This window comes from Triturus cristatus, chromosome 8 (assembly GCF_964204655.1).
Source record: "Triturus cristatus chromosome 8, aTriCri1.1, whole genome shotgun sequence".
Classification (NCBI taxonomy): domain Eukaryota; kingdom Metazoa; phylum Chordata; class Amphibia; order Caudata; family Salamandridae; genus Triturus; species Triturus cristatus.
The window spans coordinates 35,129,023-35,155,337 of record NC_140591.1 but is presented as its reverse complement, the minus strand read 5'-3'; the positions used below and the strand labels follow the sequence as shown (position 1 = coordinate 35,155,337).

Below are 26,315 nucleotides of genomic sequence, written 5' to 3'. Positions count from 1 at the left end.
CGATGTGGCTATGTATTTCATTGGACCAGGGGTCATTTTCTTGAAGTTGTCCACTAGTGGCCATAGTATATCAGGTAGGGAGCTTATTTCAGCAATCAATGGAGAACATGAGCAGGGTTGGTCTGCTCCAGCCTGCCCCGGAGAGCTTTTTACTGTGGTTAATCTGTGTCCCAGATCTACTAGGCTTTAGCCCATGGACTGAATTAGGTCAATCTGAAGCTCCATCTTTTGCAATTGGCATACAAGAACCCTGGCAATCTTGTCTTGTTTAATGCTGATGTAGGGCAGAGAGGCCAGAGAGGGAGTAAAGGACCCTGTAAGTGGGGACCATGGTGCCCCTAAATGTAGAGGACAAATAGATCTGTTTCTATGATAGGATCTGGGTGTTGGAGTTTGTGCCAGTGAAGCTTCAATTTGAGCATCAATTTGAGCTTCCAGTGTGGCGAAAAAGCGGTCCAAACGATTTCCCAGTTCCTAGTTGGATAAGCTTTCCCTCCTAGTCTCCTTTGAGGGAGATTGAGCGAAGTTGACCTCTGGAGAGTATTTAATGACTCTGTTTCTTTTTCTGTGGGGATTGTCTGCAACAGTGTGGTGGACAAAAGGGTAGTCACACTGTTATGCACTTGCGCGATCACCGCAATCTCGTGTGGGCACTGCTTGCTAGGCAGAGCTTCTCGTTCCAGCCCCCGGTTGTCTGTGCCCAGCTGATTGGGGAGATAATTATCTCCTACCTTTGCTGCTCTCTTCAGTGCTATTCCCAGTGTTCCTGGAGAGGGGTCGGTGGAAGAATCTCTTCACTATACTGTGAGGCCCTGGACAGGGGTTTGACCTAGTAAATTTTGGCCCAGTATCCTTCGGCCCCTCTGGACCTTCACTGCGTAAGAGCGTTGATGACTTGTTGGACTCCCTTGAGCCCAGTTAATTCGGTTACTGAGTTTGTTCGAGGGGACTTTGGAGAAGTATTTGTTTATCCGCCCGGGTGTTAATGATTGGACGACTTGGTCCTGGGTCCTCTTCACGAACACGCTAGACACCCCTGGTGCATCTTTGAGTGCATCTTTGAGTCTGACGATGTGAGCATTTGTAGAGCAGTTGGTTTGCCTTCTTGACTGTGTTCCTCTTCCCCCACTTTTCTTAGTTTGTTGATTGGACTAGCGTTAGGGTAATGGTCCTGAAAGGGGCGTGCCAGGTGTGGCAAAGGGGGGTCTTCTGCTAATTTCTTGGCTTTTTTCTGGGGCAAGGCTTCCTTTTGGTCATGTTACCAGGCCTTGGTTAACCTTTAGGAGTACTAGAGTGTTAGGAGTGCTGTTCAGCTGAGATTGACTAATGATTGTATGGAAAAGGGTGGGTAGCACCACCCTACCACCCAGTCAATGGATTTTACCCGCAAGGGGCCTATGAAGAGAGAAGGAGAGGCATGAGCGTGTTTCTCACAAGGGTTTTCCTGGCGTTTCCACTCTTGAAGATGATTTATAGAGATTCTCTTGCTTCTGTGCTCTTGTGGCAGTAAATATATGAGTAGCTGTAATGAAGGAAGCAGGAGGTTGTTTGAGGAGGACAGGGAATTAGGGTCTACCGTGGGATGTTGCTTCTGTCAGTCTTTTCTGATGCAGGTGTGGAGAGGCAGACTGAGACCCATGGTGAACTCCTAGTTTTCTTCTACTAGGTGGCTCACAGTCCCCCTTTTCCCCTCAGTTCCCCTATGTGCCCCCTCTTGACCCTCCTGCACACTGGTAACTGAACCACACAGCTCACCTCAGGGATTGTGCACTTTCCCGGGATGCCACCACTACCACCAGTCTACTCAGGCCTCCCGTCGCCTCCCGTTGCCTCTTAAAGCCAGTCAGCCTTCTTGGGACTTCCCTTGGCCTCCTGTGACCCAAAAGTGGGTCTCCAGCATTTTCACAATGTCAGGCTGTCACTTCAGCTACCAGCAGCATTTCTGAGGGCTCAAGCTTATCAGATTATCAGGCCTATCGGCGGGATCACGGTTCCCTCAGTGGACCCAAGCCACACCCGGTGCTCACCGTTTCTGTATAGCACCGGGTGTGCACCACCTAGAGCTCTCCCCCACTCTCCCCACACTCTGCCAGCATGCGGAGCTAGGGTCAGGAAAGAGGCTGGGTAGGGGGCTCACTGGCTCTCCGCTCCTCTGAAGGTTCATGCCTCAGGCCCCTGCAAGCCTTCCAGGAGGGAGCGGGGGCTGCCTTGCAATGTATATCCCCAACGCTCACCCCTTCAGCCTGCTTCACCTCCATGCACTGGTTACTCCGGTCCTCCGACTACTGCTCTGACCGCTGCTCCTGCCCTGGTGTGCTTCACAAGATATCCCTCCAGCGTTATGCCACATCTAATGCCACCGCCACCATGTCAAATGCCACCATGTCAAATGCTACCACCCAACTAAAAATAGTTGTTTAATTCCTTTTCTAGCCTGCCCTTTCCTGGGATAATAGTATAGTAATATTTATTTGTACTTTGGTTTTCTACAGAGGACAGCTGGGCCTGTCACATTAAAAGTAGCTTTTAGGGCCTCGTCACAGTTGGGACAAGGCAAAATTAATGTGCTACATGTACCACTGTTAAATACTATGCACCCTCCCTTGTGGGCTAGTAAACGTATGCAGGGATCACTTACTAATAATTAAAAGGGCAGCTCTTACCTCTTAAAAAGGGTATTTTAACAGGTTGCACTCCTGGTTACACACTGTAGCAGTCAGTTATCACACTTGTGGATGACTCAAGAAGTGATAAAGTGCCTGTGCAAAACTGAACATAGGGGTTTTTATGTATTAGGACACTCACCACATCCCAAAATAACTCCAGCCCCCAAAAGGACTTGATATTAACCCCTTCCCCGCTCATGACGGAACCGCTCCGTCATGAGCCACGGTTGCCGTGTGCTCATGACGGAACGGTTCCGTCATGACACGACCGTTGGCGGCCGCTCCGCCCACGCGGCGCTGTTTCCCCGCCTGTGCGGGGGGACCACACAACTGGGCGGAGTCATGACGGAACCGTTCCGTCATGAGCACAGCTCAACTGTGGCTCATGACGGAGCGGCTCCGTCATGAGCACCGGGCCACCGCGCTGCCCCCCCGCACCCCCCAGCGCTGCGGCGGAATTCCCGCCGCGGCGAAGGGGTTAATATAATCACTGGATAACTTAGCGGTGGCTGACTTCCGAGCATCCTCGGCCTCCACAAAAGACCAGTATTTTGAAGGGCGCAGGAGGCACCTCTTCTCCCATTTGTGACCACCAAAAGGAAAGTGTTTCTCATGTCTTCTGCGCCTGCCCTGGGTATTCATCCCCTCGGCATAATTGGCTGGTACAGATTTGTAGGTCAATAGGTTTATGGAACCATGAGGAAGACCTCCACATTCTCAGATCAGATTCTTGCACAGGAATGATTATTTCCATCGCTAAACTTTGGGTGCAATGTGGGTGCTTCGCAGAAAAGCTCTGCATGGCTTTCTTGTGTGATGTCCCACAGCCATGTAAGTTTGATTCACATATTTTATTGTGGTTTTAATGACATAGTTTAATTTTTCTAATCATGTGTATATATGTAAACTTTTATGTTTTTAAGCAATAATCGATGTTTTTTTATTCTGTGATGTATGTCATTTAGTGGGATAAATTGTACTTGAGTGGTCCTGGTAGCTGAAATAAATTGTTTTGAATGAATGACTCAAGAAGTGCTGCAGTCCACAGGTGACATTTAGCTTTCCATGTGTTGGCTGCAGTTTCTACACCATGTAATATGGCTTTTCAGGAGAGTTAAAAACCCCAATCAGGCATTAGCCAATTCCTGCATATTGTAGGGGTCAGAGCATATGCAGTGGCCACTGAACAGCAGTGCAAAGTGTGCAGATTCTTAAAACCAGCAATACAATTCCGCAATAGACAGGGATGAACTTACAAAAAGAGTATTCTCACAGCTTTCTCCTAGTGTACCTGCAAACTGGAGCAGCAAATACATTTTCCGCGTAAGTGAAAGGATCCTGAGAAGGCAACTTTACAGCAGTTTTCCTTAAAAATGCTATCTTTTGACCAATAGCCTTTTCCTTCAACTTTGAGTCCTGATCCTTTGTTGGCCAATCTAGCAGATAATTCCTCGGAGGTCATTGATGAGGTTTAATTGGCCAGCCCTGTGGCATGTTAAATCAGTCCTCAAGGAAAGTTATGTGGCTCTGAGTGTGCCTCCAGGGTGTTTCTATATGTTGTAACCACTTCTAAGTCTTTGTTAAACTTTTTCAAGCAGTGGTCCCAGCTCTTTGCTCTTGAGAGTATAATGCTCATCTGGTTAGCATCCAACACTGTGCTAAATTTCTCTCTGATGTCCCCTGCTATGGACTCAATGCAGTTGCCTTTGCCACAGCCTCTGAAGCGGCAGATCCTCAACTGATTTAACTTTGCAACTAGAAATTGGAACCCTGTTTAGGTTACTTTGTTACGTTTCTGCCCATTTCAGAGGGCAGTTAAAGGTGATTCTATGACTATTTTCAAGAAGTGATATCTTGAAAGGCGAGACTCAGGAGTAAAATACAATATCCTGGAACTCGGGGTCTTGATTCCACCCTTTTTAACTGACACATTTGAATGCCTCCTCTTTGATTTCTTTTGTTATCGTGGGCTTCATAAAACTTGAGGTCCTGAACATCACTATTATGATAGTCCCAAAAAGTTTTGCCGTTGGGTAGTTTGCATCTTTATTTTTGATGCCACAAATGTGTTGCAATATCCTATGTTTTTCCTTATGGATGAGACTGTCCATATAAGTCATGCCACAACTCCATTCTGGAAGATAGATTACAAAGTCTATTTCTCATGTTATATGTTCCCTTATTTTTCTTTCATTCCCACTTAGGAGCCTGCAGCCTTTCTCAATCATCCCATGTTGACTGGCCTGCATTGTGTACACTTCCAAAATCCACGTTGTGCAGTAATCAGCCAGCTTTGTGTCATAGTTTTTATGGAATGATAATGGTTCCTCATTAGTATATCCGCTAATGAGTCAACATCTTTATATGTTATTTTGGGTTTATTTTGTTATGCCTCCTGCATTAGTATATCCATTCCTAAAATTATTCAATTCTTTTGAGTGATTTATCTCAGAGCTTGAAGATCAATCTTCACAAAACATTCCCCAAAAAGTCTCATCAATCTCAAATCCTTTCTGAAAAGCTTCAGAGTGATCCAACAAGAGTGGAAGAGAAAAAGGGGTGGTCTAAAAGCAAGTTTTCCCCATCAAATAAGAGATAGGCAAATTGAAAATCATTACTGTAAAAACAACTGAACAGCATTACACCAAATTTGGCAGAAGGCTCCATCTTTGTCCTGAAAGGGTGCTTTTTGTGATTTATTGTAAATCAATTCCATAGTTTTTGAGAAATTAAGGTTCAAAATGTATGTATAGATCATGCTATGGAGAATTTGTGGATACAACAGATTTATTGATAAGATCTGATTGGCTGCCACCACATCAACAAAGATGTGGTGGCAGCCATTTAAAGACTTAGGGAACACAGTCACCTGTCCTGCAAAAAGTAAATATAGGGGGACGGGGTAGGGACTGTGCTGCAGATCTATGTAGGATCCTTGCAGGATCTGTGGAGGATCCGCAGGCCTGGGGTCACGTAGAAAAAAAACATCCAAAACTCACAGCCTTGCCATGCACTGATACTCACTCATGACATGTTCTATGACATCATTGATAACCTCACTGAAACATATGATGACAACACTCGTGGCAGGGGAGTGAGGTATAGTTATTTTAGAGCATATATAGGCACATGGACCACTGCCTTCTCCCAAAAAATGTGTCTTGGACCATTTCCAAAATGTTCCACTGGAGACCCCTTTTCCTTAGCTAATGGGTTACCACCTCTACTGCGGTGCTGATAAAATATTAATGTTTTACAACCGCTTTCCAGTCACAAAACATTAATACTTGCCATACGGAATTGCTATTTTGAAGGAACACTCTAAATCGGCTTCTTCCAAATAGCATTTATTAATGATTTTCTACACCCATTTAACTATTCGGTAACATATTACCGAATATCTAAAATGGTTTAGTAGAGTCCAAAACCACATTTTCTTGTTGCCGACCCTTAAATTTATGAAATTGCAGGTTTTGCGACAAGAAAATGCCTTAGTACAACTGGCCCTTAGTGGCTTCAATGAATGTTGATGTAATTTGCTTTTCCCACTCATACTGTATGTTTAAATTTCTCAATGTTTTGACCTTTACACCTTTCATTAGTTTTGAAGTATTTTGTTATTACGCACAGTGTTCTATAAAAAATCTATTTTAATAAAATAACTGAAATAAAGTATGGATTCATAAAACTAACCATAAAATCTGCTAACAAATTTTATAGTTATAAAATTATCAACATATTTTAATGCTAGAAACATAGACTCGCTTGAGTAAAGAATTTCTCCGGTCTTTGGGAAAGACATATGGCAAATAATGCCAAGGCTGAGTCTTATAAGCAAAGGACGCTGATAGGAATTACTGACCCAAGCCATATAGGTTCAGTACCTGCCACATATTTCAGAGGCAAGGTTTCTCCTGAAGTGTGTTGGCATGGATTACATTTCTGCCTGAACCCCGGCACTCCTGCTGGTCTTACACAGGAAATGAATGCAGATGGCAGAGTAGGCTCAGGCCTCAAGGCAGCGCTTACGGCGTTGGCTCAAGCCATGAATATGTGAAAGCTAGGGTTAGATGCTAGGTGCCCTCTCCTTGGATTCATAGCTGATGGCACTGCAGGAGGTGCGCTCTGTAGAATGTTACTCTCTGAAATGGGGTAATAGCTGATGCTGAGAAGAAAAACCTGGCAATTACCTGCAGTGACTCAGGTAGATGGCGGCTTGTGGTGAAGAGCACCACAGATGCTGTTCTTCTTCATGATAACACTGTTCGCCTCCTTGTTCAGTCCTTGCAGCTGTCCCTAGCCTCCTCAGTTTACAAACACATGGGCTCTTTAAACAGCTGGTGTGCAGTGCAGGGTGGTGGTGGTGGTTAGAGATGGGCTCCTCTTCTTCTCAGCTTCTAACCCTGCCCAAGGCACACACACAACAGAAGCAAAACAAGGAGCAGCATGGTGGGCCTTGTGATGCCGGACGCTCCAAAGTGTGAATGGCGGTACTGGGAGTTGGTCCTAAAGTGAATAGACATTTCAAACACAGAAGTGACACATTGAGGTGGACCCATTAACCCACTTTTGATATGCTAATTGTGGACTGAAGCAGAATGTGAATGACACGAATGACACTTCAGCAAAGCAATGGCTATCGGTGGTTGATCTGAAGCCAGTGCATGCTTTATTAGTTTGAGATACTTTTAATAGTTTGTCAGTGTGCTACAATGTGCTCCTCCCAGACCTACAATACATTAAATAAAATGATAATGAAATAACATCAAAAATGTTTTAATTCATGTGTCCTCGTCACTACCTTGAATATTCTTCTTCATAAGTGTTGTGTCAATGGTGGCAATTCTTGATTTTGTGGTGTACACTCTGGACAACAGTATTATTTTTTACAGCTCCAGTGAAGTGTTCGCGTGAGTGTTTCGAGGCTGCTGAATATATAATGACCCTGTCTGCTAAAGAGTTGGCCAGTGAAGCTGGCCAGAAGGCACTGCAGAAACTAGAGGAGCTACTGGAAGGTAACTCATGTGATCAGCACAGCCACATATGAATGTATAGTTATGAACACTGATGAATATGCATTTTATGTTTTTTAATAGAGGTAACCATTTTACATATTTGCCACTTCGGAGAATTTTCAAACCATATGAGTAATGTAATAAATAGTAAACAATAAGCGATATAGAGATGTACCAAACAGGAAAAGAAAGGCATACTGTTCACCCTGAAGGGGTCTACATTTAGAGGCCAGACACTTTCAGACTAGACATATTTTGTTCATTTATTGTATACAATATTCTGGATAGTGTGCCATGAATCTTAAAATGTAGCTCTTTGGTTGGTGCTTTTTGTTTGTGGGAACGGTGATGGTGAGAGCATCTATTACAAAGAATAAAATACCCTCTACCTCTGACTTTCATGACCCTACAAAAGAACTTGTCTTTCTTCTTTGTTCCTCTACATACAATTGTAATTCCTCAGTGACTTGGAATATCCTTATTATGTACAGTAGAGGGTAGTTTATTCCTTCTAATACGTGGTCACACCGTCATGTATCCCACAAACTGCTTAAATTCTTATTGACCTGCACTTTCATATGCTGATTGCAGACATGAATAATAATAGAGGAATTTGGAGCACAAAACAAAAACCTCACAAAAGCAGTCAGTCTGTCCATCCATTTGTCTGTCCAATCAACTGTCTGTCCATCCATCTGTCTGTCCATCCATCTAGCTATCCATCTATCTATCTATCTATCTATCTATCTATCTATCTATCTATCTATCTATCTATCTATCTATCTATCTATCTATCTATCTATCTATCTATCTATCTATCTATCTATCTATCTATCTATCTATCTATCTATCTATCTATCTATCTATCTATCTATCTATCTATCTATCTATCTATCTATCTATCTATCTATCTCTAATTATTAACATACACGAAGAATCTTTGAGGCCAGAAAAACAATCTAGCTAAGTATTCTATGCTTTGCTATGAAATGAATATTAATAGTTTGAATAATGTACAAAAAAGTAAATGAAATATTACATATATACAGAAAAGGCTTACAAGCAGAGTTCCCTGTAAGGTGCGCGCGCACCTCACTAACCCCCGAGCGCGTAGTGACCCGAGGGAAGCGCGCACACATCCTGTTAATGCTTACGCGCCGCCGCTTTTAAGACGCGAGCGGCGCGAAAACTGTAATTTCTCTGTTTTGGGGAACATTGCTTGGCACGTGGCTCCAGCACTTCTTTCCTAATGGGCCGTGGCTGTGGGCTGTTGGTGGCCCTTTGTGAAAATATTTGCTAATTGCAGCACCATCATGCGATGCAATTAACAAACATATTTTCACAATGGCTCACGATCAGCCCCAGCCGCGCTCCATTAAGAGAAGAAATGCAGCAAGTCCAAAAGCACGACATGTAAAGCACACATCGTGCTTTTGGACTTGCTGCATTTCTTCTCTTAATGGAGCGCGGCTGGGGCTGATCCTGAGCCATTCTATAAATATGTTTGTTAATTGCAGCGCATGACAGTCTGCAATTAACAAATATTTTCACAAATGGTTACAAACAGCCCCAGCCACGGCCCATTAACAAGCATTTGCAATGCAATAGGTCTCGCAATTGCGAGATTTTGAGCTACTGGCATTGTAAATGACAATGCCTTATATTTATGTGTTTAAAAAAACCTGCAATAATAAAAGGCGTTATCACTTACAATACCAATAGGACAAAGTTTCTAAAATGCGAGATCTATTGAACTGCAAATGCTTGTTAGCCAATAACAAGAACAGACCCGATGTCCATTCAAGAGTGCCAACGTCAACTCGGTCTCTGAAAATAAGGAGCAAATTAAATCTACGTACTGCCAGGAGAGTAAAGATGGATGGATGCACTGCTTGGTGGAAGAAAGGTTCAAGTGGCCTGCTTCCTACTTCATGCTTAGACGTCTCTTTTCATAATTCCATCTCCAAGTAGGCATAAACAGTCTCTGCGAGGCTGCATGCAAGTACATTACCAAGAGCGCTTCTTGGCATTTCAACCATTCTCTCTCCTCTCCACAATTCAAATGTGCATCAATCAAATCAGGAGCAATCAACTTTCCTTCTTAAATTAGTGGCTGATGATTATTATAATTTATGTTTAGCTTACTCTGATTACTCTCGGATCACACAAGCACTTCTTGCATTGGAGAAAGTATCCTTAAAGTCCCGATTCTGGCACAAAGCCTAAATGTGCAGTTCTGAGGCGTCCATCATTATTACCTGCCTGGTTTTAAGCGGGAAGGTCTTGCACAGTGAGTCTGAGATTCTATGCGGTTAGCCATGGCATCAGCATCCTCCGAAACATGAGCACCACACTAGGGATTGCTATGTATGCAGCAGGAGTACCTACTGTAGATAGGCAGCTCTATCATAGACGTATGACACAGACGCTAGCCGTCTGACATCATCATTGGTATTATTTCTATTCTGTAGCGCTTTAACCCCCAGAAAGGCATCCTGATGGGTACACATTAAAGAAACGCCAAGAGGAGGTTATCACAAAATGATAGTTTTCTGCGCGAGTCTCACTGGGTTAAGTTCTCAGAAGAGATTTCCAAACATTCTTTCTATATGTTGGCAAAAGAAAACCGAATAAGACATAATGGGGGGTGAGGGGTGTGGAGTGTGGAGTCAATAGAAAGTAAGCCTAAGATAACCGAGCATTCAAACAAATAATGCAAAGTTATCTGCAAAACCCTTCTGCAATCCGAACAGAGCTGGTCTGAACATAGAATAAGTGGAACAGAGTGGGATTCTCCAGTTCGTTTGTGATAGTGTGAGAAGCTGCGTTTAATCAGGTCTAACACAAAAACGTTGGATAGATTTTAGGCTTCGATAAAGGTAGAAGGTGTGTGTGGGGGGTGCGGGGTGGAGTACTGCCCTAGGTCTGGAGGCTGATATGGTGGGCACGTATGGGGAAGGGAAGGGGCGTAAGAAGCACATCAAAGCAGTAAAGAAAAAGAGGGCAGAATAGAGGTAGACAAAACCCAAATGAAAAGCATTAAAGCAACATTTTGAATGTTCCGGAATCGATGAAGCGAGTAGAAGAGTAAGGATAGGAACAAGGCGATTTGTTAGATCTTATGACCTGCCTTACCTGTGTGAGCGGAGTAACAAGCGTTGGCCGCGCGCGAGCGGCCGGAGACGCAAAATGTGGTGGGGGAGGGGGAGAAGCGGGAGTTGTGTGTGCGCGTGCGTCATCGCGATCGCTCTGAAAGCGAAAGTGATAGCGATGACGCACACGAGTTTTCAAAGTGCTGCTGGCAGCCGGCTGCGCGCGTGCACGATCGCGTGAACGCAAGCGTTAGGCCAGCCAGCAGCACTTTGAAAATCCCACATACAAAATGTTTCTTCGAGCCAGCGCAAGCGCTGGGGCTCAGCGAGACCTAAAAAAGCAATGCAGCAAGTGCAAAAAGAAAAGACGCCTCTATTTTGCCGTGAATAGGCGTTGTCTCCCGCCTCTATTTTGCCGCCACCTTAATCATGTCACCAGCCCCTCACCGGCGGTACAGGTCTCTGTTGTGGCTGGCGCAGGCAGATGCATGTGCGCTCTGCTCAGCTGACAGCTCGGGTGAGACAGAGCCATAGCTGCCAAGATTTCTGATTCCTATGAGTGACACTTATATAATTTCTGTGTAATTATTAGTGAATGAAACAGAACCAAATACCAGTTAACCATGCCGCTTTGACTCCAGTCGACAAGTACCCCAGAATCACAGATGGTCCCTAGATTTTAAAAGTGCTATGAGACCATACCCAGCACTCAGTGAATCCGTGGTGGTTATTCAAGTTCCTGCTACAGAGAGATCAGAGTTCTCTCGTGCAACTGTGGACTCCTTGGCAGCTATGTGTAAAGCACGCATCATGCTTTTGGGCTTGCTGCAGTCAAGCCTCCTAAAAGTTATACGCAGCAGTAGTTGGCTGCCAGATTGTGAGCTGTGCATGGAGATAGGCCACGGCCGCTGCCAGGCTTTGCTGCATGCAGCTGACTATACATATAACGAGGGTGTTGTCCGCTTGTGAAGAGTTGGATGCAGGGAATGGCAGACGTTTCTCCATGCAGACAAACCCTTTGGCTGAAAGCTGTGCCCAGGGCCGGCTCCAGATCGGTGCCACCACACCGGGCACTGACTTGGGGTGGAGGCATCATTTGTGCAAGTATATTAACATTTTTAAAGTACCTGTGTGTTCCTGGCCTCCAGCAATTTTCAGGCATCAATTAAAATGTCTAGAGAGCACCGGTGATTAATCGTCTTCCTGGAAAGAGACGGAGGTTTGTCTAGTGGAAGTTTTGACTCATCCCAAAGTCGCTCAGTGGGTTAAAATGCCTGCTGCTAAGAACGTGTACCTTGCAGATCACAAAGTGCATGTAATGTAAATAGGTCAGTGGGTTACTGCTTCTGTAAGAGAGCTCATTTTGTTACTTGTGGTTTGTAAGTCAAAATCCTAATATAGAGCATTGAACTATTAACTGTCATCAAACAGCGGCGTGTTAACTGCAAGTATTATGTTAGAGCAATATGTGTTTTTTGCCCTGTCTTTCATTATCCTAATCTTGCCTAAAGGGTTCATTTGGGTAAAAAAAACAATTCTTGTTTTTTTTTAAGAGAACCTCTAACAATGGTGTTACATTTTAAATTCTGAATTTGTACTTTACCAGAATAAGCACTCTTAAACTATTTTGCCTACTAGTATCGATGACCTGTTACTCCTACACTACACCTTGTAGTCCTGTCTGGTGTAACACTTCCTATACACTGATTTACACACCTATGGTTGTCTTTGTGCAATGTGTGTGTGGTGTAAAGTGCTCTGACACCTTACACTGGTATGAGTGGGGCTATAAAACTAAATGAATCAGAGAGACAGTGGTTCTGGAGACTTGAGGGCCGCTATTAAAGGGTGCGAGTGAGGGAATCCGTGGTAGAGGTGGCCATTGGGGGGACGCCAACAAACATTGTTGCACAGGCCGCCACCAGTGTTAAAGGCGGCCCTGGCTGTGCCGAGTGGAAGTTGGCTGCCCAAAGTCCAAAAGCACGACGTGTAAAGCACATGTCGTTCTTTTGGACTTGCTGCATTTCTTCTAGGTAACAGGTAAGTTAGAAATCTCTCTGCTTAGCCTAGTGTGCCGCCGGCTGGTATTATGTTGCTTCTTTCTGTCTCGTCATCCAGATATATAATACAACAAGTAACATTACACCTACAGCAGTAAACTCTCATGATGGGACCACCATTGGAGTCTTGTGCTTTTCGAAACCCGAAGTGTACTTGCCTGTGTAACCAATTCATGTCATGCCGTGTGTATCTAAATTGCAAACCTGCCTTAAGACCCTTAATTTGGTGCTGTATGTGTGGAAATGCACTGTCTATTCACTTGTTTAAGCATAAGTTTGGAGAGATATGTGGCGCTGCACCCACACGCGCTGTCTGGTTCCGTGCGCACATAGCCATGGCTGCAGCGCACATAGACCCTACACTGCCGCACACAGAGGAATAAAATTAGAGGAAACATTGCTTACAAGTGTCTGATATATTTGATTTCACAGGAGCTGATGTGTGTAAGTTACACAGATCATGCCATATACTGTATACATTAGCACTTTTTGCACTACAAGTCTTTCATGTCCTATGTGGTGAACAGTAGAACTCAGCCTAACGACCAAAATCTTAAGAAAAAGCATATAAAGGATTGGAATATAAATAGGTCTACTTTACATTGACGGATGTATGTGGCTTACACATAATAAACCATGGAGCTGAACGTTTAGTTATTTTCTTTTTGCTTTGGTTCAGAGCTACCTCATTAAGCAGAGCTAGAAGACTGTCAAAACATTAAGCAGTTGAGTACCTGACATCTGTGATGGGATTGATGGGCAGTCATATTGCTAAGTATGTTGATGTTGTTGGTGTCACAAAACCAGAAAATCGCTGTTTGCATTTGGCTCATGGTTACTGAGAAAGTTGCAACAAGAAAGCAATAAGAAATTGGATGGACCAATCCACAGGTACTGGTACATACACTGAGAGAGGTAGACCTGTCAGCTTTAGGGTGGTCTGACCCCAAACATTTTGCCTTCTCCACTCCTGTTTTTCTGTATCTGTTTTTGTTGTCCTTAGGACTCTGTGCACTTTACCACTAACTCACAAGGGCAAAACTGGTTCTTCTCACTACCTAAAGCATAGTAAAATTGCCTCACAATGATTGGCATTTTTAATTTACTTATAAGTCCCTACTAAAGTGGTGTAGGATATACACAGGGCTTTATATGGTGGGCCACAAATGGGCCTGTTCACATATTGTGCCATCCACTTAAGTAGCCTCTTAAAACTGCCATAGCAGCCTGCATGCAGTTTTACACTGCATATTCGACTTGACAAAACAAACTACTTGCCAGGCCTAAGACTCCCTCTCTATTACATATAAGTTTGACAGGGCGAATTGTATTTAAAAAGTTGAACATGTTCTTTAACATTTTGCATGTCCCAGTAGTGTAAAATTGTTATCACAAACAAGAGGGACAGGGGTTTGGTAGGTTCAGCATACAGGCCCCTAATAGATATGGCAAGAACAAAACTATTCAGTTCCTAAGGAGGGTGTGGAGGGGGCGGGGGTAGGAGAAAAGAAAAGGAAAGTGATGTGGGGTGTTCCACGTATAGAATGGAAACTATAGATGGAGTACCTCCAATAAGGAGCAAGGGCCCTCACACACCCTGAAGGGTGTCATGCTTCATCATAGGGCGGCTCCTCGTTGGACTGGTGCAGCAATGCCCAACGGGCCCCTCAGTGGGGCTCTTTGCTGGAGGTCTTTTCTGGCTGCCTGAGTGAAGTTAGCTGGTGATTTGGGGGTGTATGAGTAGTGAGTAGAAGTGGGAAATAAAAGCTGTGGGTTAAAAATAGCTAGGGGATTTCAAAACCAGTTTTATTCACTGGATTCCTCTGCTACCAATAAAAACAATTGACTGTCAAAGTCGTCACTGGCAAGGAAAATTATACCTGCTGAAGCTCAGATTGATATGTGTAGGCTAAACACCTCCTTTAACCATAAGTGACTGTGATCTTTTGCCTATGTCAACTTATTTGTCTTTCACCCTCCAGGTGCTCTCCAGAAGGTGGACTTTTATTTTTTTATACTTGCACCTTCACACAGGACTTCGATCTAGTCCAGAGCACAGGGGACGTGAACTCCCTCTACACATTTTTGACTGTCTATATTTGAGTACATGAGGATCCCCTGGTCCTGAAGAAATGCCATAGATCCTATTGGACGACTTTGAGCATGAAACATGTTGACCTTCTCCACCCTACACATATCACTCTGAACTGCAGCAGGTATAATTTATCTTGCCAGCCACAACTTTGACGGACGGTTATTTTTATTGGTAGCAGAGGAATCCAGTGAATAAAATTGGTTTTGGAATCCCAATTGGTGATGAATTGCATTTCGTCTGAAAGGAGGTATGTGTTGAATGCATAGGTCCAGAGTAAGGCATTGGAATGTGTACTAAGAGCTGTCAGTTATCTCACTGCAAAGTCTCTCCAAACTCTCCCTATATGAATGTTCCTGATGATGGGATAGTTTGAAGGAAATAGAAGATTGGATATTTTGTGGGAAGTGTCATTGAACCAGGCCTCTACAACGATTAGTAGTACATTTTTTGATGTGTGATAGTGTTTAAAATTATCAGCGTTGGCTTCATTCCTGATCTGCAGATATGAAGCATTCACTGTAAAGCCGAGCTGACTGATTAGGAGTAGGGAGAGGGGGTGTCAAGACCAATTAGTAGGAATTGGAATTATGATTCGGTAAGCCGATGCCTGCTTTGGGTAGGAGTAGTTCGGACCAAGTCTCTGAAATAATCAGTACTGTGTGTTAGTTTGAGTTGGTTACAATAGTGCGAGTTGAGGCGCAGGAGGTAGCTAGGAGTGTTGGAATGTTGTAACTTACAAGTAAGTCAGCAACATCAGTCTGGGAGAGATCAGAAGAGAATTGATTTTGGAGAGGTATACAACTACTCCTTGGCACTGAGTGCCAGGGGTACTGTGCCCTCAGCTTGGGTATAGAGTCAAAGAGAGCTAATAGCCTAGAGCTCAGGTAGCATACAGTAACATTCAGCAGACAGAATTTTGTGTAGAAGAGATCAAGATTGTTTTCTTTGGTATGTGAAGTAATGGAGTATAACTTGTTATGGTGTTCATTTAGGACTTGTCATTGGAGAGTTAATGTTGTAGATAGTGATTGAGAGTTGAGGATTATTGTAGGCAGGTTTCATGTTATGAGGTGCTGTTCCTTAGTTCAGAGTTGGGGACTGGTCCAATCAGTTGGTGTACAATGTTTGCTGGTGGTGCTGTGGCAATGTAAAGTGGTGCTGTGAGTGTTGGAGGGGTTGTACAGCATTTAGTGGGAGTTATTAGGGTCTGCAGGTTTTGTCAGAGAGTGGGGGAGTGGAGTATGTTGGGTGGACTTTCAGTGTGTGAGAATAGATCACTTTGTGATGCTAGACAAGTCGGTGTGGAGTGCATGGCGGTATGTATGAGAATCACATAGGGGGGAGGGGTGTAGTGAGCGTTGTTAGGACTATGGAGGGTCAACTTTAAGGGTGGATGGCTCAAGTGAGCACCGACATGCAAACACACTGTGGCATGGTCATACCATTTTCTAGTGTCCTTTCAAGTTAAGATACCCTGCTGTTATCAGGCAGTGAGTACAGACCAAGGAGAAAGTGGGCCAAAGTCATGCCAGCATCCTTCACAGAGACTTAGCGTCCTTCGCAGAGACTCTGGAAAATAACTACTCCACCTTAATCTGCAAACTAGAGGCAGCTAACACACAAGTAGAGCACTGGATTATGAATGCACTGGACCACTTAGCCCCTCTGATCACAAGCCGAACAACTCGCTCTTTACCCTCTGCAAAGTGGTTCAATGAGGAGTTCCTTCTGCATCTGCAAAAAAAAGCTTGTGAACAAATAGAGTGCCTATGGCTTAAAGAATATAATACCATACCAAAGTCCAACTATGACATGGCAAGACAATCTTACTACAAGCAGGCCAGGATGGTACATAGTCAATTTTACACCCAGCAAATGGTGCAAGCCCAAAACTCATCTTGACAACTGTTCTAGCGAGTTAAATCTTTATCCTCCTTGGAGTGAGTTGCCCCTAGTATAGTGTCCTCGTGGAGAAATGCAATCAAATTGCCCAATTTTTCTCCACCAAAATTTCTAAGATCTATAAATCTTTCCCCTTAAAAGCTAGAGAGAGCTCTAATTCTATGATCTGGCTAGAACCATTAAATCCCATAAATGGTTTATCCAGGAAAAACACTATGACAATATCAGGACTGCATGCACTAGCCCTGTAAATAAAATTGGGGTCCCTAAACGATTCAGCTCCTCCTATGATTCTAAAAATGAGGCTTAGAGGCCATCTTACCCGACTTATGTGAACTGATTAACCAGTCGTTTAACTTAGGCCAACTCCTGCAGAAATGTAAACACGCAACAGTGATGCCTCTGCTTAAATATCTGAATCAAGATGTAGACAAGCCTGAAAATTTCAGACCAATCCCTCTGCTTCATTTTTTCTTGAAGTTAGTGAAGAAGCATGGAAATCGACAACTGATGAACTATATCAAGACCAAACATCTGCTACATGAAACCTAATCGGGTTTCCGTCCCCAAGTTAGCACAGAATCTACACTCGCGTCTGAGACTCCTAACAGATGAAAGCAAAACAGCAGCACTTATTATGTTTGACCTCAGTGCAGCGTTCAACATCGTGTCGCACGACTTTCTAGTTAAACGGTTGTGGTCATATAAAGTCACAGGGCTTGCTTCAAAATGGCTGGCCAGCTTCCTGCAGAACTGCACCTATCAGGGGGTTCAACAGACATGCTCCTCAGAGTTGGTCACACTCCAGCAGGGGTCCCACAGGGCTTCACGTTGAGTCCAACCCTTTTCAATTTGCATACCAGACCCCTAGCTGATGTAGTTAAGAGCAACGGTGTAAAAATAGTGTCATCACCCTGTCTCGGGATAGCCGGACACCCATGGCTGATTTTCGCTCCTGTCTGGTGAGCCTGGTGGACTGGACGGACCAGATCTGTCCCAGATTAAATGCTGAGAAAACAGAGGTATTAGTCATAGGAAAGCAGCATTCTATCTGGTCTACAGCATGGTGGCCGGAGATCCTAGGCGCAGTTCCAACCCCCAAACCAAAAATAGAGAACCTGGAAATATGGTTTGACAATAATTTGCAGTTTTACAACCAGATATCTAAGGTATTAGGGGAATGCTTTGGGATTTTGAAAATGCTAAGTAAGATCTTGACCTCATCCCTGCAGCGGACAGGAAAACTGTAATTCAAGCTTTCCTGACCTCCAGAATAGACTACTGCAATGTTTTCTATCTGGGTGTCACTCAAGGCAGACACAAAATGCTGCAAAGAGTGCAAAATGCAGCAGCTCGGCTACTCCTAAATATTCCCAGGCGCTCTTCCATAGTATCAGCACTCAAAAATCTGCACTGGCTCCCAGTAAAAAACAGAGTAGTATTCAAAGCCCTATGTTTTTGCTACTGAAGAATTTTAAATGGCAAAGGACGCCACTACTTTCACACCCTGATGAAGCCCTGTCGCCCAAATCGATGCCTGAGATGCTCTGAGGCCAGATTAGCGGCAGTGCCTAGAGTGAAAGGAGCCTGGTCAGGAGGCTGTTCCCCCAGCCTGCTGGCCCTCAAATTGTGGAACTCTCTCCCCTGGGATCTAAGACAGGAAAGCTCTAAATAGATTTTCCGTAAACAAAACTCTAAACTTGGCAATCTTAAATAAATCCAATGTGTGTAACCATAGTAGTATGACCTCCTAGCGCCGGAACACTCCCGTTTTGGAGTATCCAGGCGCTTTAGAAATATGATGACAACAACAAATATGGCAGGTACACAGAATGTGATCCCATGCCTATGGAGCCGTGCGTCTTGCAGCCATCTTGTACACCACACCTTGCTGGACCCCTTACATTGTAGCCATATTTTTAAAGAAATGTTAAGATATAGTGGTAGTTCTAAAAAAGATTTTGGTGGACTAAAACCTACAGGACCAGATCAAAGGGACTTGACCTGCTGTCTGCGACCAAGAGAGGAGCCTTGAAGGACTGGACCTGTTTCTCCTTGTACCCAGGACAAAGAAGCAAACTCCAAGGGTCAATTAGCTGGCTTCCTGTGTGACTACAGGGATACAACAAGTTGCAAGAGGCTTTTTCCCTTTAGTGCCCAGCTGACCAGTAGCAACTGGACCTTGACAGGACCTTGCTAGTGGTCCCTGTTGGAGTGCGTCTAGGCACCTAGGTGCTGCCCCTGAGTTTCTCGAAGCCTTAAAGTTGACCCGGAGAAGCTGCTCCAGAAACCCTGAAATGTTGGGACTTAAGTCTAACGGCCTGATTTAGAGTTCAGCAGGCGGGTTACTCCATTACAACTCCGAAGGATTTCCTGTCCTCTGTAATACAAGTGCCACTGGACATTATGCAATTGTAATATGGTAGATGGGGCATGCTTCATGATTGTAATGGAATAATACATCCACCGAACTCTAAATAAGGCCTGAAGTCAGAAGATTAAATCTTTGACAGGGATGAACCTAGCTGCTGTATGCAAACTGGGCCCCATCACAGTAAGCCTGAAATCACATCTGGATACTGGTCTATCTTGACCATACACTGTCATTGGCACTTAGCACTTTTTGGAGCTGTTTCTACTTATTTCAATTATGTATTTATTTTAAAGGTTTTCAATAGCGTGAACATGACCTGAAGGGTTATCAAAGCACTGTGCAGCAGAAAAAAGGATCAAATTGGTCACTAAGCAAGCAAACATCATAAACATTTCTAGTAAACTAACCCAGTAAGGGCAAAGCCAAACTTGTTGAACATGTAGCGAGAACATAAGCTGCATCCTGAAAATGCCTCAACGAATGAGATAGTCTTGTTGTCTGTAGGGTATAAAAGTTAGTTATATTGCCTTCAGGACGATTGTAGCAGCTGGTTATTCAGGAGAACACCTTTGACTTGTTTTTTGAATAAGGAGGTCAAAGGTTTAGAATGGACATCGGGCGGAAGAACATTCCAAATTCTTGGGGCCAGACCCAGGAAGGAGCGGTTGTAGGTTTTTTCTTTTTGAATCTGTGAAATTTCAGCAGGAGGGTCCTGGAGCTTCTAAGGATCTGATTCATACCAGAGAGTTCGAGCTTTTTTGCCAGGTAAGTGGGGGTATTACAATAATAAAGAGCTTTGTGCGTCAGGCAGGCAATCATGAACCTAATCCGATCTTGGAGCGATAGCCAGTTGAGCTGAAATAGGTCAGGTATGATGTGATCATGTTTTTGTGAGCACGTGATGAGTCTGGCTGCTGAATTCAGAGCGGCCCTGAGAGTGGCCAGTCTAGTTCTAGGCAATCCAGCCAAAGTCACAATTCAACATTCCACACGGGAGGTCACTAGGAACTGGACTGCAAGTTGCAGGTCCGCAGGAGGCAAGAGCGGCTTGATTTTCCTAAGAGTGTTGAGATGGTAGTTGGCTCCCATAGTTGTTATGCTGATGTGGTCTTGCATATTCAGGTATTTGTCTAGCATAATGCCTAGAGATTTAGCGGAATCAACAACATGTGGATCGCCGATGAGGGCCATAAGTTGTTTGAGCCAGTCTTGAATGGGTGTGGTGTGGGTGGGCGGGGCAATCAGAAGGATTTCAGTCATGAGAGTATTAAGCATAAGTGATTGTGAGTTAACCATTGTTGAGTTTTCAGAAGAACACAGTTCAGAGTTTTGATGTCTTCCAGAGAGGCCATTTTCATTTAAAGTTGCATATTATTAGCGTACATGTGGTATTGTATGTTTGAACGTTTCAGGATTTCTGTGAGGGGTTCTATGAACAAGTTGTAGAGTGTAGGTGAGAGTGTGGTACCTTGAGGCACTTCAATTAAAACTGGTGTACTGTTAAAGAGGGAATGGTTAAGTTTGATTCTTTGCGTTCTATTCTGTTGGAACTAGGCAAACCAATTTAAGACCGAGCCTGCTATCACCATCCTTTTTCCCAGAAGATCAATTAGGTTTTCGTGTTTGACCGTGTCAAACGCCGAGGATAGATCAAGAAGGATAAGTAGGCAAGGATCATTTTGGTCAAATTGACTCAAGGCAGGCCCAAATTGTGAACCACATTCACTGTAACAAATTAAGTATGTGATTCTGCATGATGTATGCAAGACAAAGTTTGCATTATTGTTTAAATAATAAAAAGATTTGTTTTTTAAATTACACTCAAGGCGTCATAAACAATGTGGGTTAGAGCCGTTTCAGTACTATGCCCTGCTCTAAAACCAGATTGGTATTGGTCAAGCAACTGAAACTTTTCGATGTGATTGCACAGTTGTATGTGTTTGCATTTCTCAAGAAGTTTAGCTAGAGTCATGCTATTGGAGATTGGATGGAAATTGTTGGGATCAGATAGGTCTACATCACATTTTTTTGGAAGGGGGAGACTTGCCCTATCTTTAGGCACTCAAGAACCCTACCCTGTAGTAGCGATTCATGGATAATCAAGGACCAAAGTGGGAGAATGGTAGATCCGTGAAGAATTTGGCCGGCAAAGGATCATGGAAATTATTAGAGGGTTTTAATGACTTTTGATTTTTTGTAGCTCTACATTGTCAGGAAGTCTGAAATTATTCCATGATGTATTATTTTTTGGAGTAAGGTCTATGTCTCTGTAGGATGGAGCACTCTCTGAGGTTTGGCATATCGATGTAATGGGCTGGGTCCGATGAAGCCTGTTTTGTGATGCAAGTTGCAGTTCGATAAAATGTGCAGAGAAGACCTCCTCACTGGGGAGAGATATCTTGGGAGCAGATGGTTGGTCGTTTGATTGGTTAGCTTGTTGTTTTATGATTTCAAATAGTTTTTTAGTTCTGTTTTGGGCGTTGTCTAGTTGAGATCTAAAGCGTTCTGCTTTCATGCTGTGGATATGTTTATTGTAAGAATGTCTTGCTCTCCTCAGTTGTTTGAGGTTTGTTAGGGAAGGAGAGTTTCTCCATAATCTCTCCGAGAGCCTTAGTTTGCCTCGCTCCTCATTGAGGGAGCCATTGAACCAGGGTTTGGACTGTTTGACCGTTAACCTCTTGAGTTGCTTCAGAGCAACAATGTCGAGTATAGTGTTCAGTGAGGTCATCCAGACTTGTTCATGTTAGGAGTTGGAGAGAATTAGCTATTTCTAACAGAGGTTAGGTCCTTTACATGATTGTCTCTTAGATTCCTAGACCACTGTTTGTTCTTATGAGGTTGACCTTGTCTAGATAGTACCTTCTCTAGGATGTGAAAAGAGATTATGTAAAGATCCGACCAGTCACACGGTGAAATGCTTTACAACTGTATCATTTTAAGCTTAGCTATGATTAAATTGAGGGTGGAGCCCTTGTTGTGGATGCGTTCATTGCAAACCTGGGTGAAGTTAAGCTCTGAGAGGAAAGCCTTAAATGTGTACAGTGAGGTATACTTACAGCTATATTAATATCTCTGGTTCCTCTTATTGGAATTTTATCATTTTGGTATCATTAGGTTTATCACATTTCACTCAATTTTTCTAATCCAGTTTGGGAATTCTGTTACTGCTTAAGTGTTTCGATGTTTTGACTTTTTTGTTAGCTGATAAATACACTGTGCCTTAGCTACCATTGTGTTAAGCTCAGATTAATTTTGCACCTTTGCGGGTTTACCCAGAGAAGAGTTATGACTATTCCATCAGGTGGCAATCGTCCACCCCAAATAATAATCCAATTTCTTACAATATGCAACTATCCTATAATTTCGAAATGAAATAAAAAACTTGCATCGTTAGCATAAGTTTCTGAAACAGAAGTCAATAAATGTTATGGCATGCTACTTAATTTCCCCTACTACCAATACCATGAAACTAAACTAGCTCTACTAATGAATTGTTTTGAGGTTACATGTGTTGATCAACTGCACTGATCAGACTACAGACGTCTGCCCAAGTATTGCATTCCATCGGGGAACACCTATGCTAGCCTATGACACCACTATGTCCCCCAAGTAACACTTGGAAGAAACTCTCCTACACTCCTCCAATTCCTAGAAATACTGAAAAATCACATTTACCCAGGGCTAAGAAAGGAACGATCCTTAACCCAACTCAACCAAAAGTCGCCAAAAAAATTAAGCACATACATGAACTTCCAATCTTCAAAAAATAACTCTTTGCTAATAACCCGGCGTACCTTATCTAGGCTCACTAAACAGACTACATTACAACACCATTACAACACTTTTTAAACTTTCTAAAATAAAAACACTCATAGTTAATTAATATTTATTTCTTAACAGCATTAATGCAGCTTTCAAAAACCACTCTCAATAAACAACTATTCAAAAACAAAAAATCAGATTGATGATTAAAATAAACTATAATAAATATTTATGAATATTTAAATATACGATGCAAAACAACCAACATTATTTTATGTAAACAAACTCTTTTCTACCACCTATAAAATATGCTAACACCATTAAAATAGATGTATAGATGATAATTAAAGAAACATAACACACAAAGAAATGACATTACCCACCCAGTCATAGAAAAATAAAATAAAATGTATGATTTCATAACTGAAATCCTGGTCAGTGGAATAATGATCCAAAAAATACAATCCCAGAAAATATTTATGAATTTAACCATAGAAAATGTAATGTAAAAATAAATAAAAATAAACTAATAGCACTCCAGGAAAACCAAAAAAATTGCAGAAAAGTTAAAAAAAATAACTCGTCAAAACATAATCAAGTGTTTGTTACTTAAATATAACAATAAAACACATACAGGTTAAAAATAAATTCCAGTGTATGAAAATAAAAACCTGTATAGAAAAAACATATAAACCCATGCAAAATAACACTTGCACCTCTACTACAAAACAAAGCATAGTACAACAAGCATTAATATCAATGACACAAAAACACATGGAACGCACATATAAAAAACAATTACACTGTACATTTCACAAGAAGGGCTACCAAAATGCCATAAAATAATGCATGTTACACTAAATTAAGAAAACACAAAACAACATCCAATTACAATTACAAATACTTGCTTATCTAAAGCTGAACATCTCCATCTTGCCACTAAAACGAATAACATGCACAAATGTTACCAAATGATCCTTTGGTAAAAAAATGTAGAACATATAGAAATCATAAAATACATTTTTCAATATAAAAGTGTTTAAAATATATAAATAATGTAAAGAATGACAGATTTGTTAACAATTACTGTACAACATGTTTGAAAATATTGTATAACTAAAAATAAAAATGTATGTAAAGTGGCAAAATTCTCTCTAAAGTAATTACTCAAAATGTTCTCAAAATTACTTGCAAATATGGGAGAAGCGTAATCCAACATTTAATGCTATTTTACTAGTGATAAATGGCACCTTTGCATCCAGAATAGGCAGAGGATTAATTTTTTCACTAAGAAAATAGTACTAATTGCTACAGGGCATGAACAGCAGTAGGCTACATACACAGTGAGAACAGTGGCAGGGTATAAGATGCTGCACCAATTACTTGTGTTCTTGTACAATATCTAATACATATTAGTTAGTTTCAACCAGTAGTGGTCCAACAAATGCCCACCTCCTGAAACCAGCCACCAATTTGGTTTCAAATATAAAACAGATATACAGAAATACGGGAGAGGCAATGCTATAATGACCAAAGAGTTAATCTCTTTCATTCATCACAGACAATGGCAGAATAAATGATTTCTGTAGCCAGAAATGTTATTAGTCTTTTTTTATGTCAGTTTTGTATGTATAGCAGCAAAACAGCCAACGCCTTTCACCCTTTCAGGCTTCTTCAGGGCAACTATAATGTTTCGCAGAGTCTTCGGCTCGGAGTTTCCCGATACTCATTCTAGACACTTTCAAATTTTAGGATATACACTTTTATAATTTAGTATCAGAGTTACTGTAGGTACATATTCTGGTCCACGTTCCTCTTTCCAATTCAGCGGGTCCTACTACCACACCAATAAGTGAATGCACTCAATCGCCCAATCTTTCAAAATCAAAAAGTTGTTCTTCTATGTGTTTGAGTCCACACCCATGGTAAGTCCAAGGACCTCGAGTAATAGACAGTAATGGCGGCGCTCAATTGCTACCCCTTTTCAGCGTGGAGACTCCTCTTCCATACACAGGTCTGGCGTGTCCGGCATGAACAGCAGTAGCCAGCAGCCGCTCACTCTCTTTTAATTCATTGTTCCTGTGCTCCTGCTTCCTGTAGTGGGAGTTTTGCCCCTAATTACTCAAGCTGGCATGAATTTAGTAATTTCACATCATAAGAGTAGTACATAATTACTGATATTACTCCAGCATCATTAATATTTCTCCCAGGCTTGATGTATACTACACCTATATCATATATGTAATTACACATATTCTGAAATAATGAATACTTTTTTATTGAAAATGTACTAAGCTCACTCAAAAAGTAACCATGTTGTGAAAAATGCTGAATGTTGTGGGGTTCAGATTTACTATTCCCACTCAAAACATAGCCATTTCCATTCCAAACTGAACAACATTGGGGAAAGGGCTAGACTGTGAGGCGTTCAGATTCACCATTCCAACTCAAAACTTTTTATTATTATTCTTTTTATTAAATGTTTACATCATATCCACATGTAAAATATCCTGCCAATCAGTGTTATTTATACTATCATTAAACATCCATGCCGCATAATGCCACAGATGTGAACTCAATCAAAATATATGTGGTCATCATGTCCTAGAGTCACCCCACTGTCTTGTGTTCTGTGTGGCAGAATTGCTTTGAGGGGAATGGGATATGATTTATTTCCTTCAGTCATTAGACTTAGCATATATGTAGGGGGATATAACCAGTAATGGGCAAATTGAGCCTGTGAACATAAGTAATATAGGTGTAAGTCCAGGGCCCCAAATCCACCCAGGTCATAGGGAAGTGTGAGCAACTAATTCTAGGCTGCTTTACTGCCCCGGTCATGGATGTCATGTGAGATCTAAGTGTTTTGAACAAGTGCTGTGTCAGAGCATTAGGTATATTAAAACAAAATGTAGAGAAACTTGGGAATTACTATCATTTTCATTATTGCCACCCTGCAGGCCAGCAACAGAGGCAGCCGAGATCACTGGGACAGCTGCTCTTCAAGTATTGAGAGGACCCTATCACGGTTACTGTGGATTATAATTCCGGGTCTCTATGCACCCAGATGCCTAAATATTTAATTGGGTCTGTGCTCCACTCCAATGGAAAGTCCAGACAATGTGGCAGGGTGTTTGGGGTCAAAGAAAATATATGTGATTTCAACCACTAATAGTTAATCCTGAATACTGCTCGTATTGTATATTATCTTGTATAACTGGTGCGGAGTGTGTACACCGGTCCATAGAGCCAACACAAGTAAAATGGTGGATAGCGGGCATCTCTGTCCAGCCGCGGTCTGTGCAGGTAACAGTGGTGGGGCAGTGGGGCTGGGTGGGAGGGATTCAGA

The 26,315-nt window shown here is 42.5% G+C and overlaps 1 protein-coding gene across 1 annotated transcript in view; it reads left to right on the top strand.

Moving 5' to 3' along the window:
• Window positions 1-26,315, top strand: part of LOC146799897 (cytosolic phospholipase A2 gamma-like) — a 668,494-nt gene that overhangs the window by 392,332 nt on the left and 249,847 nt on the right. The window contains exon 12 of the mRNA XM_085620828.1: window positions 7,559-7,681. Coding sequence (XP_085476954.1) covers window positions 7,559-7,681 — 123 coding nt within the window. The remainder of the gene's footprint in view (window positions 1-7,558; window positions 7,682-26,315) is intronic.